The sequence below is a fragment of the Canis lupus genome, chromosome 18, assembly GCF_003254725.2.
Source record: "Canis lupus dingo isolate Sandy chromosome 18, ASM325472v2, whole genome shotgun sequence".
NCBI lineage: Eukaryota > Metazoa > Chordata > Mammalia > Carnivora > Canidae > Canis > Canis lupus.
The window spans coordinates 53674053-53690058 of record NC_064260.1 but is presented as its reverse complement, the minus strand read 5'-3'; the positions used below and the strand labels follow the sequence as shown (position 1 = coordinate 53690058).

General features: G+C 51.0%; 1 protein-coding gene and 1 long non-coding RNA gene across 8 annotated transcripts in view; one reads left to right on the top strand and one right to left on the bottom strand.

The window, feature by feature from the left end:
• The window catches only part of LOC112659398 (uncharacterized), a 74887-nt gene that overhangs the window by 32815 nt on the left and 26066 nt on the right, over nucleotides 1-16006 (top strand). The window lies entirely within an intron of this gene.
• Nucleotides 505-8837, bottom strand: SLC22A6 (solute carrier family 22 member 6). Of its 3 annotated transcripts, XR_007403532.1 has the most exons (11): nucleotides 8172-8835; nucleotides 7704-7807; nucleotides 7304-7458; nucleotides 5702-5870; nucleotides 5115-5238; nucleotides 4850-4965; nucleotides 3577-3791; nucleotides 3367-3475; nucleotides 1583-1786; nucleotides 1097-1358; nucleotides 505-847 (listed from the first exon to the last, which is right to left on the bottom strand). XR_007403532.1 is itself a non-coding variant. In XM_025446270.3 (10 exons), the coding sequence occupies exons 1-10, from the start codon at nucleotides 8538-8540 to the stop codon at nucleotides 1271-1273; spliced, it is 1653 nt and encodes a 550-aa protein (XP_025302055.1). In that variant the 5' UTR covers nucleotides 8541-8835; the 3' UTR covers nucleotides 1083-1270. The 3 variants fall into 3 exon arrangements, 2 of the variants coding, with proteins under 2 accessions (XP_025302055.1, XP_035557648.1); XM_025446270.3 differs by lacking the exon at nucleotides 505-847 and having other exon boundaries at nucleotides 1083-1358; XM_035701755.2 differs by lacking the exons at nucleotides 505-847; nucleotides 1097-1358; nucleotides 1583-1786 and adding an exon at nucleotides 1875-1903 and having other exon boundaries at nucleotides 8172-8837.

The window sequence follows — 16006 nt, the reverse complement described above, 5'->3', positions numbered from 1 at the left end:
TTTTTTTTAAGATTTTATTTATTTATTCATTCATGAGAGATACAGAGAGAGAGAGAGAGAGAGAGAGAGAGAGGCAGAGACGCAGGCAGAGGGAGAAGCAGGCTCCATGCAGGGAGCCCGGAGCGGGACTTGATTGATTCCAGGTCTCCAGGATCGCACCGTGGGCCGAAGGCAGCGCTAAACCTCTGAGCCCCCCGGGCTGCCCTCTAGGTTGGGTTCCACCTTCCCCTTTCCCTCCTCTCTCATCTTTTCTTTTTCACTGGAGTTTGATTTGCCAACATACAGCATAACCCCCAGTGCTCATCCCGTCCAGTGCCCCCCCTCCGGGCCCGCCACCCAGTCACCCCGACCCCCCACCCACCTCCCTTTCCATCACCCTTTGTTCCTTTCCCAGAGTTCGGAGTCTCATGTCCTGTCTCCCTCTCTGACATTTCCCACTCATTTTCCCTTTCCCCTTTATTCCCTCTCACTGTGTTTTATATTCCCCGAATGAAGGAGACCGTATAACGTTTGTCTCGCTCATCTTTAATAGCCCGGGGCCCGCGGGAGGCGGAACCGCAGAGAATCTCGGTGGAGGGAGGTTGGCGCGACGGCTCAGGGGAGCGAGGGGCGGAACCTCCGGCCGCGGAGCGCGGGGCGAGGCGAGGCGGCGGCGGCGGCCGCGGGTTTGGGCTCGGGCCCTGCCGGAGTCTGGAGGAGCAGGGGCCGCCGCCCTGAGGTCAAGCCTCAGCGGTCCTTTTAATCCCGCTGTGCTGCGGGAGATTCCCATTGGCCTTCACGGAGGGGGAGGAGCCAGAAACCAAGCCTCTGATTGGCTGCTTTCATTTCATCCTCGTCAGTTCCCAGTCTGGGAGGGGGAGGGGCATAAGATATTCAAAACCCGCAGAGATATTTGAATGGGGTGGAGAGGGAAGGAGGGGAGAGGACGGGGAGTAGGGGCACGGGAGGGGCCTCAGGTAAGAGAACCTTCTCCAGGATGGTTTATAAAGTCCTGGGGGTTGAGGGCAGAGACTGCGTGGACTTTTGGGCCACTGGATGATTTGGAGAGGTTACTGCATTTGAGGCAAGAGAGACAAAGGAGATGCTGCACACAAACCTTTTAATGACGTGGCCTTGGTGGAGTCTGCTCAGGGCGGGAGAGCCCTGAGATGGGCTTTCCTGAACCACAGCCTGGACCCTTGGGCTTTCCCTTTCCCTTCCCGGAGTGGGTGGCTCAGGACCTGTAGGACCCTCACTCCATTTCTGGCTCTGTAAGGCTCCTTCTCAGTGCTTAGAGTCCATTTCCTTGTGCTGAGGCCTGGAGCGGGACCATCTGCTTCTGCTGCTCTTGCTCCTGCCGCCTTGGCTTTCCTCTTCTCCTGGGGTTAAGAGAGTGGTGTCCTGGGTCTGCAGCCTCTAGGAGCTGGGGGCTTCCAGGGAGGTCCCCACTTCGCTGTGCCCAGCCACCATCTCTCTGTCCCATCTACTGCTCCCTGGAGCCAGGAGCCCCAGGAAGGACTCCAGGAGACTTCCAGCCAGCTGGGGGAAGTGGACAAAGAGCCCTGGCCTGGGTCTGTGACCCCGGGTAAATCCCTGCTCCTACCTGTTTTCCATGTCCTGCACTGTGTCTGGCAGTGGCTGGCCCAGGGTCTCTGGCAGGAGGGCAGTGACAGCGCTGGCAGCCACGGGGACCGCGCCGTAGATGAAGAGAGGCACGGAGGGGTAGAGCTCAGCAGTCATGCCCACCAGCGGGCTCACGATGCTGCCCACTCGGGCCATGGTGCTGCCCATTCCCATGCCCGTCTGCCTGTGGGGCCCAATGTGCGGTGGTATCAGTCACTGGTCTAGTATGAATGCTGAGGTGCTGGCTGAGTTTGAGGTCAGGGCAGCTCAGGTCAAGGCCTCCTGGCCCCTCCTCTATTCCCTGTTTGATTAGCAAACCAATTTGGCATTTGTTTTGCAGATTAAACAAAACAAAACAAAACAAAACAAAACAAAACAAAGCCACCACAGGTGGGAAGGGCTCTGGCCAGAGAATCAGGAGACTGGATTTCCTCTGCCTTTATAACTTGCTACATATGACCTGAGAAAGAGAAAGAGTCCCTTTTCCTCTCCAGGCCTCAATTCCTGAGCTGTCACATTAGACAGTTAAGTTAGGCAAGTCGTACTCAGATCGCCCTGGGGGGGATTTTGAGTTATAGATGCCCCAGCCCACACAATCTGATTGGATTAGAATCTCCAGGGGAGAGGACCTGGAAGCAGCAAGTTAAGAATATGTTAAGAACATTCTCTATGAGAGCAGAGGTTAAAAACCTTGACTCAAGAGACATACTGCTTGGATTCAAGCTTCCTTCCTTACAGGCTGTGTGTCATTGGGCAAGTCACTTAACCTTGCTATGGCTGTTTTCTCATTTGTAAAATGGGGAGAGTCCTACTAGCTACTTTATTTATTATTTTTTTTAAATCTTTATTTATTTATGATAGTCACACAGAGAGAGAGAGAGAGGCAGAGACACAGGCAGAGGGAGAAGCAGGCTCCATGCACCGGGAGCCCAACGTGGGATTCCATCCTGGGTCTCCAGGATCGCGCCCTGGGCCAAAGGCAGGTGCCAAACTGCTGCGCCACCCAGGGATCCCTACTACTAGCTACTTTATAGGCTTGTCATGATGATTCAATGAGTTGATATCTGTTGAAAGTTTAAGATGGTGCCTGGTACATAGTAAGTGCTTATACTGTAGCTCTTTCCTCTGAAATCCTGTGAGGGTGCAGGACAGCAACCATGACCCTGCTCATTCCGAATAGCCTAGGGAAGCCTGGCCTATCTTTGACATCTCATGTAAATTTTGGTCCCATTCTTAAAATAGACCGTATTTCTTGTTTCTTAATGCAAAATGCCCCCCCTCCCCATTTTGGCACTCAAAAAGCAGTGCTATGTTTATCCTTATAGCTACCAAGTATCAGCATTATTAAATGTGGCTCTCGTGATAAGAAATTACTTTCCTGTTTGGTCTTTATTTTCAGGTGTACCGCTTGGTTTATAGATGAAATTTAGATTTGGTGGCAGCTCCTAACTTATGCTTTGGAGATCAAAGTTGTGGGGGGAAACTTTGATTAATTGCCTCTAAGATGTGTGTCTTCTTGGCTCTCTACCTTGTCCCAGTTGGTGGGTCCTTTTGAGATCTTTTCCTTGGATCCAGTAAGGGCTTAGTGGGCAGGCACACCTGTGTTAGCCATGAAGTGTGTACTGAGTGGCTGATACACGCTTTGTACTGATGGGTACTGGGAGGGGGCCCAGGGCTGCGGCACACTGGATAGTGCTCTGGGGTCTGACCTATGCGTGGGGGAATGTCTTGTCCCAAGACCCCTCCCACTAGGCTCCCACTCACCGGATCACTGTGGGGTACAGCTCCCCAGTATATAAGAAGATGCAGTTGAAAGAAGCTGCCAGGCAGCCTTTCCCCAGCACAGCAAGGGAGGTGCGGACAATGGATTGATCTAGAGAGAAAAGAAGGGGTCCATGGGAACTCAGGAGTGGGGGCTGAGCATCTGGGGATAGGGCTAAGGATGAAGGACCAGGGGTACTTGTGGGTGCTCACCTTGGGGTACAACCCCATTCACCAGGATGCAGATGCCTGCCAGCAGCAGTGAGGCCATCTGGGCAGGCCGGCGGCCCAGAGAGTTGATGACAAGGAAGCCTACAAGCTTAGCAGGCAGGTCCACAGCACCAAAAATCACCTGGATTAGGTAGAGGCTGACCCCAAAGCCCTGTAGGTCCATGACCAGCCCGTAGTAAGCAAAACTAGTGGCAAACCTAGTGGGGGAGGGAAGAGGGAGATGGAGTTTGTTAGGAAGGTTTACAGTAGGGGGGGTGCTCACTCAATGTAGGGGTGAGCTACACCAGTTACCCTGCTTAAGAAGCTGGAATCTGCCTTGGCTAATATTTCTTTGGACATTTAATATGCATTTAGTCTAAGTGTGGGGTAGTCCTCCAACACTCAAATTTCTCAGCCTTTTACTAACGAGTGTCCCTGGTCTATCAGGGGATTTTTCACTTAGTTGTCATGTATGATTTATATAGTTTTGGTGTTTATCTTGTATATTGATACGGGGCTGAGGGCAGGTGGATTTTCAAGCCACATCTTTAGGTTCAAGGTGTTGGGAAAGGCCAGAGCTTTTCAGACCTGTGCAGGGTTCTGGGGTGGGTGTTGTGTTTCTTAACGCATCAGGAGTCCACATAATGAAGCTTGGGTTATTGGATAGGACCCGCAACCTGGAGTAAATCCCAAATCAGAACCAAAAACTCTATTGGTGGAACAGTTGACCGTGCTTCTCCTGTCAGGAGGTTACTTTGGTGATGGGATCAGGAGGGCGGTAGTACATCAGAAGGGTAATGGGAAATGTTGCAACAGGAAAGGGATGTTTTTGGCTGATACCAGCCTTGGCCAAAGTGTACTTTTGGAGATGAGTTTTAAGCATCTTATTGTCTATGCTTGTGTTTCTGGCAGGCACTGTAAGGCCAATAAAGTCTCCAAATATTTTGCAAGCTAGACTGGTCTCTCAGCCTTCAAGATGTAATTCTACTGACTCTGGGGCTGACCTGTCCTGATGCGGTGTTTCCATATGGGAACAGGGTTAGTAAAAGGAGACGAAGATGGAGATTGGTGCTCAGTGTGGAGACTGGAAGTGAACTGAGGAGAGGTCATCTGGTTCTTCAAGACTGTCTCTGGTGGAGGGTTACTGCCCCTCAGGGCAGGACCGCTGATTTTCCTCCCTTTTATCTGGATTCTTCCACCCATTGCATTCACTCTCTCCCCAACCAGCCATTTGTGTCTGGTCTATCTCTCTGTCACTGGGTCTGTCTGGGCCTACCACAGCATGGAGAGGCAGAGGAAGAGGTGGCGAAGGGCGGGGCAGCGCAGCAACTCCAAGGCGGAAGCCTGGCCTTTGCCCATGGTCAGCTCCTTCTGCAGACTGGCCCGGAGCACCTGCCAGGATGGGCAGGGCTCAGGGCCTGGACTCCTCCAGAAGCTCCTCCCAGACTAATCCCTTACTCAGGGAAGGCCTCTGAGACCTGGGTTCAGGGTTTGAGGGTAGAATCCTTGTGGAGTGTCATGGGAGGTCTTGGGGGTCTCACCTCCATACTCAGCTTGGTGCCCTCTTCCTGCTTCCCATTGATCCAGGCCACTCTCTGCAGGGCCCTCAGGGTGAGGTCTAGCCTTCCGGAGGAGGAGTACCAGCGGGCCGACTCGATAAAGAACCTGGGAGTGGGGGTGGGGTAGGTGTTGACATGGCTTCAGTTCCAGTCGCCTGGGCTGGGGGCAGGTGATGGGCTCCCAGGGGCCTGCAGTGAGATTTCATTTAAGGCTGGGAATCTGGGGTTTGGCCAAATCCCTCTCTCTAGGACCACAAATGGGTGATGACCCATTGCCCAACCCGAAAGCTCAGCTTTTGGATGTTGGGTAAAGGCAGCAGTGCAGGCAGGCTAGAGAACTGGTGGAAGCTGAAGAACCCAATCCCTGGGGTAGGGGGGCCCAAATCATTCCTCCTACAGCCTCAGTTTTCCCATCTGTCACACGGAGGCACTGGCTTGGGTTTGACCTCCTGGCCTTGATCTTCTCTGATTTGGTGTGGTGGAGTGTGTGGTGTGGCTGGGGGATGCCTGTCCCTTGCAGCTTCTGGGCAGCCCTTGGGCACCCCTGCCCACCCTGGGCCCCCACACACCAGGAGTAGATGAAGAAGGCGAAAAAAGGCACGGAGACCAGGAGCTGCAGGTGGCGCCAGTGGGGCACGGCCAAGGCCACACCGGCCAGGAGAAACTGGCCCAGGCTGTACACATAGCCAGTCAGGGTGCCCACACAAGCCCGTGTGTGGATGGGCATCCACTCCACATCTGGAAAGAGGGTGAGAACAGAGCGATGCCACTGACTGGGCTGCCTGGTGGATGGAGACCCCTGGGCCAGGCAGACTCCTCTCTCCACCCAAACTTTGATCTGTCCTGAGGCTCAGTGGAAGATACATCAAATGAGGATGTGTGCCATGATGGGGGAAGTGAGGGACTTTCGGTGAGAGTAGGAATGGGGAGATGGGTTTGGAATCCCTAGGGAGGGATGCCTGGGTGGCTCAGAGGTTTAACGTCTGCCTTCCACCTGGGGCGTGATCCTGGAGTCCCAGGATCGAATCCCACATCGGGCTCCCTGCATGGAGCCTGCTTCTCCCTCTGCCTATGTCTATGCCTCTCTCTCTCTCTGTGTGTGTGTCTCTCATGAATAAATAAATAAAATCTTAAAAAAAAAACCCTTCTATAAAAAAAAAATAAAAAAAGGAATCCCTAGGGATTGTTGCCTCCACTCCCCCCACTATTTCTTGCTGCCCTCCAAACCACTGTCCTGGCGAGGGCCTCTTTTCCCTTCAGAGCATCTCTGACCACTCAGTGCTGGCTTTCCTTCCTCAGCCTGGGCAGATTTAATGGCCAGAGCAGCTCGGAGGAGACAGTGGCTTTCCTCCATACAGGAGAGTCAAAGTGGGAGGCACATCTCTCGGTTGTGGTCTAAAGAGGCCCAGCTTTGTTCCTTGTGGGCTCCTGATTTGGCTGCTGGGGCAATGACTTGGACACTAGACTGGGTTTTGGGGCTCAATTCTCTAGGTGTCCTGCCTAGCCCTGGCCATCCCAGTTAACTCCTGTAGTCCAGAGAACCCTCAATCCATAGATTCCCTTCTGGGCTTGAGGGACGACCTTGGGTAAATCCTTTCCCTTCTTCCAAGTCATAGGTTCCTTATCTGAGAACCAGGGGGAAGGAGGTGATTTATCAGAGGATGCACACTGATGGCTCATGGACAGACCATGCTCAGGCCATAAATGTATTTGGTCTACATGATGCTGGCTTACCCTATGTTAAAAATATTAGCATTAATTTCCAACATTAAAAAATTGGGATATTTTACATTAATAGAGAGGAAGGGATAAGATCTGACAGCCCTGAACCTTCTGGCTCGGGCAGCTGAGTGACTGCGGCCCCTCTGGATGGGGGTGCGACTCTCCTTTGGCTACAGTCCTCACTATTCCCTAATGCCCCTGGTACCCAGTTGGCTTCAGTCATTTATGGGAATTGCCTGGCCCTAAAAATAAAGTTTGAGATGGGGTCTCAATGAGGGATCAGGATGATATGAGTCCGAGAAAAAGGCTGTTTATGTTGGCTGCCTCAAAAGAGGGCAGGAAGGACTCAGGAGGGGTTGGCTGGGAGAGGAAGTGGAATGTGGCCGCTGGGGTCGGGTGGTCAGTGAGGAGTGGGTAGGGACCCGCCCTGCCCTCCTGGCATCCCTCACTCAGCGTCATGCAGTTGAGGGCGATGCCAGCCAGCGACATGCCAGAGAGGAGCCGGAAGGCACAGTAGACGGGGAAGCTGGGAGCGAAGGCTGCGCAGGTTCCCGACACGGCTGTCTGCAGGTAGTTCAGGATCAGCAACTTGCGGCGGCCCAGCCTGTGGCAGGGAGGGAAGGACAGCAGCAGGGGTCCTGAGGGCTGACTGTGCAGGGAAGGGTATAGAGAGGAGGGCTTGCCCTGGGTAAGTCTCTGGGACAGGGGCAGGGGTTGTCCTTTCAGGACCTGTGCGGTGTCATGAGGCTGGCCCCATAGGTCCTCAGACCAGCCCCAGGTGGGAAGGCGGACCTGAACCCAGCTGAGGCCCAGACTCAGCCCGCCCCCGTGGCTCTGCCCAGGACTGACCTGTCTGCCAGGTACCCAAACACCATGGCTCCGAGAAGCACCCCTACCATGTACAAGGACTGGGCCAGCTGGCGTAAGGCCCTGTTAGAACACACGAGGTCCCACTGTGGGGAGAGGGGACAAGGGTCAGACAGAGGTAAGCCGGGGCTGCAGGGCTCCCGTCCCCTCCTTTGGGCTGTCCCTCTGAGGCCTATGTCACCCTCTTCCCCTGACATTGCCCTTTGCTGTGTTCTTCCCCAGTTCCAGTAGCTGAGAGACTTTTCTTGTAGAGGTCCCCCTTTTCTGTAGAGGTCCCCATCTTGAACCCCTTTATTCATCTCCCCATCTTGGCCTCTGGTGAATCTGAGACGGTCTCTGTGTGTTCGTGTGTGTGTGCGTATGCGTGCATGCCTGTGCCTCTGTCTGCCTGCCTCAGAGGGGAAGGCAAGTCCGCGTGGCATATGGAGCAGAGGGCCCAGGTATCCTCACCTCAGTCACGATGGTGGAAGGGAAGGTGCTGTTGTCGTAGATCCAGCCATTGGTGCAGGGCTCCGTGGCCCCCGTGCTGTTGGCGTCTGTGCCGTTGGGAAAAGGTGGTCCCTGTTGGGGGATGGTGTAGTGGAGGCAGGACTCGGGCTGCCCCTGCCTGTCCCGGGGTAGCCAGGCCTCCAGCTCCCCATCCGTGCTGAGGTTGGCATTGGCGGGCGGGCGGCAGTGGTGGGTGGGGATGGCGGCCGTGAAGTTCTGCAGGGTGTTGTGGGAAGCCATCAGGAGCAGGGGGAGGACCACCAGAGTGACCTGGATTTGCTGGAAGCGGCCGACCCCCCCCACCTGCTGCAGGAGGTCGTTGAAGGCCATGGGGCCCGGCGGCCAAGCAGCTGGGGGCTGAGGACTTCCGGTCCTTGCACCTCTGTCTGTGCCTCCGTGCGCTGCTGTCCTCGGCAAGAGGAGAGGAGCCGCCGTCGCTTCTGCTGCGGAGCTGTTCCTAGAGCTGAATCTGAGCTGGCTCTGTGGGGGGACAGGAGCCTGGCTGGCGGCCCCTCCTTCCCTCTCTCTCCGTCTTCTGTCCCTCCCTTTCCCTTGAGCCTCCCCTCACTTGGGGGTGGGGTGCTCAGCTTTCAGGGTCTAGGTAGCCCTGACCCCTACATGGGCAGGATTTAATCCTTGGCCTGGAGGGAATGAGTTAAAGTGTGACTTGGTATCAGAAGGATTAACCCTCTGAGTATCCTTGTGTCAGTGGAAATTCTCCAAGTGGGTATAAAGGGCAGGAGAATGGGCTGGAGTGGGGGTGGTGAGAGGGGATGTCCTGGGAGGGCATCTGGGGGTGGGAGGGGGCAGGTGGGGCCTTATTGACTTCCTTGTAGTGAGAAGCCTGTGCTCTGGGAAGTGTGGTGGCCTCTTGAGGGACTTCTGTCCTTTTGAGTGGACAGAATCCAAGCAGTCTGTCTCTGGGAATGGTTGTGAGAGAAAATACAGAACTCCCAGTATCAGAGCAACAAATAAATAATAAGTAATAAATAACATTTTATTATAGTAGAAGTATATCCCTAATATTACATGGGACATACTTATACTAAAAAAGTATTCAGTGATCTGAAATTCAGATTTAACTGGGCATCTTGTATTCTTATTTGCTAAAATTAGCAACCTCGGTCTCTGGTCTCCCTGGGGACAGTTCATATCTTATGGGACCACAGCTTTGTTCAGTTGGAAGAAATGAAATGAAAGAGGTCAGAGGCTACTTGTGAAGGAGTGCGATCTAAGAACCCGTATCACACATGATGCAGATTGAGTCTCCTGGTGTGTCAGCTTTTACCTTCTGGCTTATTCTGATTCAAAAATGTCCCTTTGTCTTGTTGACTCTGTCCATATTTTTGTTTTTATTTTTTTTTTCAGTGAGCATGAGCTTATTTTATTTGTAGCCACAACTCTAAGACAATCGCTTGATTTCCTCCAACGGTTTGGCTCCTGAGCTCTGATCACTCAAGATCAGGGCAGTGCTGTGTTTTGATCGGAAGGGCTTCTGTAAGATCTGATTGATTGGATCATGGGTTGGGAATGCCAATAGAGCACATCACAACCTCTTGCTTTAATTTAATTTTAAACTTTTTTTTTTTTTTTTTTTTTTTTTTAGTAGGCTCCTCACCCAGTGCAGAGCCCAACGTGGGGCTTGAACTCATGACACTAAGATCAAGACCTGAGCTGATGGGACACCTGGGTGGCTCAGCGGTAAAGCATCTGCCTTCGGCTCAGGGAGTGATCCTGGGGTCCAGGATCGAGTCCCACATCAGGCCCCCTACATGGAGCCTGCTTCTCCCTCTGCCTATGTCTCTGCCTCTCTCTCTCTCTCATGAGTCTTAAATCTTAAAAACAAAAAAAGACCTGGGCTGAGATCAAGATGCTTAAAGGACTGAGGCACATGGGCACTCCAACAACTTCTTGCTTTTAGTTTTCATAGTGCGTAGTATATAAAACACAGACTCTGGAGTCAGTTTACTTGGATCTAAATCCTCATTCCACATTTGCTGTTTGCATAGACAGGGCAAGTTGCTAAAGTCCTATATTTCTCAGTATTCTTGTTTGCAAGATGGGTATAGTAGTCGTGTCTGCCTCATTGGATTATTGAGGGTTAAATGAGTGAATACTTTAAGTAAAGATCTTAAAGTACCTACTGCCCTGGATCTTGGTGAGTATGAACTGTTCTTATTATTTGTTTCTGGTAAAAAGGTGAGACTATTATATTGATTTTAGAGAGAAAATAGGCCTAAACACATCTTACTCTAGAACAGTGATTTTCTACTGGAGGTGATTCCCTCCAACTCCTTCCACCTCTACCCCTCCCCCTTCCAGGAGACATTTGGCAATGTCTGGAGACATTTTTGGTTGGATTTAGATCCAAGTAAACTGAGTCCAGAATCCACGTTTTATATACTATGCACTATGCAAATTAAAAGCAAGAAGATGTTGGGGTACCTGTGTGGCTCAGTCCATTAAGTATCTTGATCTCAGATCAGGTCTTGATCTCAGAGTCAGGAAGTTAAGCCCCACATTGGGCTCTACACAGGGTGAGGAGCCTACTTAAAAAAAATTAAATAAAAGCAAGGAGTTATGATGTGCTCTATTGGTATTCCCAACTCATGATCCAACCAATCAGATCTCATCAGATGATTGGGGATGGTAGCACTACGGGCATGCAGTGGGTAGAATCCAGGGATTCTGCTAAACATCCTATAATGCATAGGGCAGCTCCCCATAATCAAAAATTTTCTGGACCCCAAATGTCAATAGTGCTAAGTTTGGAAAACCCTACCCTAAAAGATGTCTCAGACTTATTTTGAAGCTATCCATCCCATACCCGCTTGGCTAAGGATATTCCAATCATACAAATGACTCCTACCAAAATATTTCTGAGAATGCCCATGCTCTTATTTGAGTAGGGAAAATGTTTGAAAGGTGAAGAGGAGAACTCCTCCATGTTCTACTGGAGTACAGCAGAGTAGTCTGGGCCCTGGAGCATGGCAGCCATTTCTAGGCATACGTAGCCAGTTTTGCCACTAAAGGAGCCAAATCGGGACCTGGATCTTCCTGTGTCCAGGCCAACACTATTCTCCACCACGTTCTAACTCGACTGTTGGTTTGAGGTTCTATGCCAGGCTCTTCTTCTGGTGTGTTTCTGTTGGGGTCTCTGGCTGTGCCTCCCTGTTATCTGCCTTCTATTGACTGTCTGCCCACCCCACTTCACCACATACTTTGGCAGATGTCTGAACAGCATGGATGGTTGGGGTTCTGGAGTTTTATGGGAGGTAGCCAGGTCCGGTATGAATTAGCTGATGCAAGAGGCCAAGAAGGGAGAAGGCTTGTCTCCTCTCTTCTACGCATAAATCTTGAAGTCTTATTGTTGAGGGGAAGCAGTTTGATTTCTGATTCTTCTATAAGGACTCAAGATGCCCTGCTATCATTGTGCAGTTTACACAAACTACACTTTTGCGTATTAAGTTGGGAGGACATTTACTGTCTGTTGAGGAGCTGGGGTATGTGAAGTCTTAGGCTATTCTGTCTAACTTCAAAGCCAGGTTGTTTCCTGTTGCTTTAAAGGTGTGGAACCCCCAGCTAAGGAGGTCTTAGGGCTCATCCAGTCTCATTATGTGCAGAAGAGAATAGGGAGGCCCAGAGAGGGATATAATTCAGCCCAGCCTCCCTCCCTCCACCCAGTGTTGGTTCTGGGCTGGGACCCAGTGGGTGTCCAGATGCCTGACAACATTCTCCAGGCCAAGGTATATAATAGCCTTGTGGCCTGGGGATGTGAGGACAGCTGGACAAACAGCTTGGGGGCTCTAGGGCCAATCTCCTGCCAGGACTTGGTGCCCTCATGGGGGAGTGGGACGAGTATTGAGGGCAGTGGGGGAGATGGTGGCCCCTATAAACACCCTCCCTTTCTGAACCCGACCCTGCCTTTGCGAAGAGCCCCCTCCCTAGTGCCTGACCAGCTCTAAGCCAGTCTGAGCCTAGAAAAGGCTCAACTGGAGACTCCAGGGACTCAATTGTCGTTGGCTTCTGGGATCATGTAGCTAGCAAGGAGACTTCCCACCAGCCTCCCAGCTTATGGAGAATTTCTGGGTGGAATTGCTCCCATAGCGAATGATTTGCAGAATAAGAACTATCCTTTAGGGACATTCTGAGTCATTAAATACTCAGAGTTGGACTCCCTGGACTGACTGGAATGTGGACTTCAGTTCTGGCCATGCTCACCAAGAAGGGGTCAAATCCGGGACTTCTGATTGGCCAAGAGCCACAGAACCACATACCATCAGAGCTGAATGCTATTACTCAGATGAAAACTTCTCATTGTACAGATAAGGAGGCCAAGGCACAGAGTAGGCAAGGGGTTTGTCCTTGATCATACAGCAAGCAAATCTAGAACTGGGCCCCCTTGATTCCACTGCCTTTTTTTTTTTTTTCTTTACCATGCCAGCAGCCATCACACATCTCAGATTTTCTGAGACATCCAGATTTTGTATAATTTTATTCTGGGGACATCTGGGTGGCTCAGTTGGTTAGATATCTGCCTTCAGCTCTGGTTATGATCCCAAGGTCCTGGGACTGAGCCCCGCATGGGACTCCCCACTCAGCGGCGAGTCTGCATGTCCCTGTGCCCTTCCTCCTGCTCATGTTCACACATATTCTCTCTCTCAAACACTAAAATAAAAATTAAAAAACCTTAATTTTATTCAGTTAAATAAATGGGATTTAAAGTGCATGACTACATGTGATTTTGATTTTGATTGTTTCATGAGACTTCAAGTAAATAACTTACAGGTCAGAGAAAATATTCTTGTTCAGATCACAAGTCCTAAGTGTGAGTTTGAAATGATTGGCTTGGAGAGATGTCTGGCAAACTCCAAGTGCCTGCCAGGCACATAGCAACATGCTGAGCAAGGAGCCAAATTGTGAGTTGTTTTTTTAAAAAAAGATTTTAAAAGAGAGAAAGAGAGAGCAAGCATGAGTGGTGAGCAGAGTGAGAGGGAGGAGCAGGCTCCCCCCTGAGCAGAGACCCCGATGTGGGGCTTGGTCCCAGGGCCCCTGGATCACCTACTGAGCCACCCATGTGCCCCTAAATTGTGAGTTTTATGTCTCATGGCATGACTACCCTGGCTAATAATGAATGGTGCAGAAATTAGAAATGCATCCCAAACTGCCATTTAAAGGCTGGACATGAGGGGAGTAACCAATGAGGTGGCTCAGCATGAGGATTCTGCCCAAGAGAGGTGCTCCATATTGGATGACGATTCACTGAGCCCATTGAAGGCTGACCTCAGGGACTGAGAACACGGAGGAGTAGCCTCCTGCAGGAGGAGCCGTAGCTGTAGAGGAAAGTAGAGGTGGACAACAGGTGGAATCCAGACTGGGGATTTGGGAATGGCAAGAGGAATGGGCCATGTACATCCTGACTGGCATCCTAGTTCATCAGGAGGCCTGACCATGTAACTGGGAAGTGCTTTCCTGGGCATCTTCCCTTTCTGTGTGTCTTCACAATAAACACCCTGGAACAGCCCGGGAATGATTATGGCCAAGACATCCTGGGAGCCACCCTGAATTCTGGACAGCTGAAAGACGGGGCATGGGGCAGCGGGACTGTGTTCCTCACTGAGCCCAATTCTTCTGCCCTCAGGTGGAGACCCAGTCAAGCCAAGGGGAGGCCCTGGTGGCCCCATGGCTAGCTGACCCCATGCCAAGTGCAGTGGGGGAGGATGGGGAGATGTCAAGTGCTGAGTATGGATGAAGGGCAGAGGTTAGGCTAGGTTCGTGCAGTCTGGGAACGGACAAAAGTAGAATGAGGCTAGATTTCAGGTTGCAAAGCAGAGGGTGTTAAAACTGAAGCCATCAAGGCAGGTTGGGGCCTGAGCGGGACTGGCCTTGTAACGGAGTATAGATTTCATCCCACTGGGAATTCACTGAAAAGTTGAAGCAGGGGTGGATTATGATCTCTTTCATTTTTATTAAGCTGTCTTTCAAATCTAAATACAGATTTGAGAATAGCGAACTCTGTGGCTGACAGTCGCAGCCCTGGAGTGTTTCTGAGTTGTCTGATACGGTGGCCGCTGGCTGTTGCTGAGCATGTGAACTGAGCCAGTCTGAACTGACATATGCTATTAGGGTCAAATACACACCAGATTCTGAAGACTTAATATGAATTAAAGGCTGTAAAATATCTTTATCGATAACTTTTGTATTGATTACATGTTGAAATGGTAATATGGGTATTTTGGGTTAAATAAAATATATTGTTATTGTCATATATACATACTTAAAATTAATTTGACCTCTTTTTAAGAAATGGCTGCTAGGAGTTTTAAATGACATAAGTGGCTTGCATTACATTTCTTCTGGACAGAGCTGGTAAAGAATGTTCGAGGAAGGGGTCTTAGGAAAGAAGTCTGGGGAACATCAGTGTTAAAATGATAGAGGGAGAGGAGCTGCTTTTGGAATTGTTTGGTTTGGAAACCCTTGAGTTTAACTGAAACAAAATAAAAAGCTGTTTAGAGAATGCAGGATTTTTTCTCGAACTCAGGGTCAGAACATATATCCAGGTCCAAGGAGGACCTGGGACCTGGAATCCATTAAGAGTCAATGTGAATAGAGGGGTGCCTGGGTGGCTTAGTCGGTTAGCATCTGCCTTCGGTTCAGGTCATGATCTTGGGGTCCTGGGATTGAGCTCCACGTAGGGCTCCCTACTCAGTGGGGCGTCTGCTTCTCCCTCTTCCTCTCCTCCCTGCTCTTGCTCGCTCTCTCTCTGTCAAATAAAAAAAATAAAATCTTAGAAAAAAAGAATTGTGATAGTCTCACCGAGTCTTTTTTTTTTTTTTTAAGATTTTATGTATATATTTGACAGAGAAAGAGCACACAAGCAGGGAGGAGGGGCAGAGGGAGAGAGAGAAGCAGACCCTCCCACCACTGTTGAGCAGGGAGTCTGATGTGGGGCTTGATTCCAGGACCCTGGAATCATGACCTGAGCCAAAGGCAGACGCTTAACCTACTGAGCCACCCAGGCACCCCTCACTGAGTCTTTTCATCTGGGACCCTGTGTCTCTTGGTATCCTTTTCTCTGTGCATTTGCTTTTTTCTTTCTCTTCAAACGGCTTTCTCTGATCTACTTACATCTGGCTGGCCCACCGTCATGCTAACTTGCCTTCCCAGGACAAGGGCCAAGGGATGGACCAGAACCTCCATAACTCAGATCCCCAGCCCAAGAAGGAACACATTATGAATGATGGGATCAGGAGGGCCATCGGGTCCAGTCAGCCATGACCAGAGGTCATAGAATTGTTCAGTTAGCAGGTTCTGAGGATGTTGACCCTTGAGGAAGGGTGGGGGCAGAACAGGCCAAGCAGTATTTGGTAGCATTTACAGGAAGCCCTCAAGGAGACTCTGAAGGAGAAGCCACAGTATGGGAGGGACCTGCCTGCACAGAGCACCTCAGAAACCAGGGAAAGAGGGCACAGCCAAAAGGATCTGAGTCTGTTGCAAGGCCAAGTGACAAGCAGGATGAAAATGACCAGTGGGTTCAGCACTGGGGGTGCTGAGTACCATCTGCGACAGCCCTCAGGGAAGCGGGGGAGTGCAGTCTGAAGAGGTACAAGGTTCCAAGGTGCAAGCCAGGGAGAGACACAGCTCTTGTACAAAGTTTAGCTGAGAAGGGGAGGAAGACAGTGTAGCCCCTAGTGGGAGATATGGCCCCAAGGAAGGCTGGTGGGTTTGGTTGGTTTTTATTAAGATAGGAGAGGCTGGAGCTTATTTGATTGGTGATGAGAAAGAGCCAGGAGAGA

Bases quoted from the DNA above. Each gene is read 5' to 3' on its own strand.
- SLC22A6 (XM_025446270.3), bottom strand. From the start codon at position 8,540: ATGGCCTTCAACGACCTCCTGCAGCAGGTGGGGGGGGTCGGCCGCTTC. The intron at 5,871-7,303 runs GTGAGGGATGCC...CCCTCTTTCCAG, and splicing joins CCTCAACTGCATGACGCTGA to ATGTGGAGTGGATGCCCATC. The intron at 3,792-4,849 runs GTAGGCCCAGAC...CTCCCCCACTAG, and splicing joins CTCTGCCTCTCCATGCTGTG to GTTTGCCACTAGTTTTGCTT.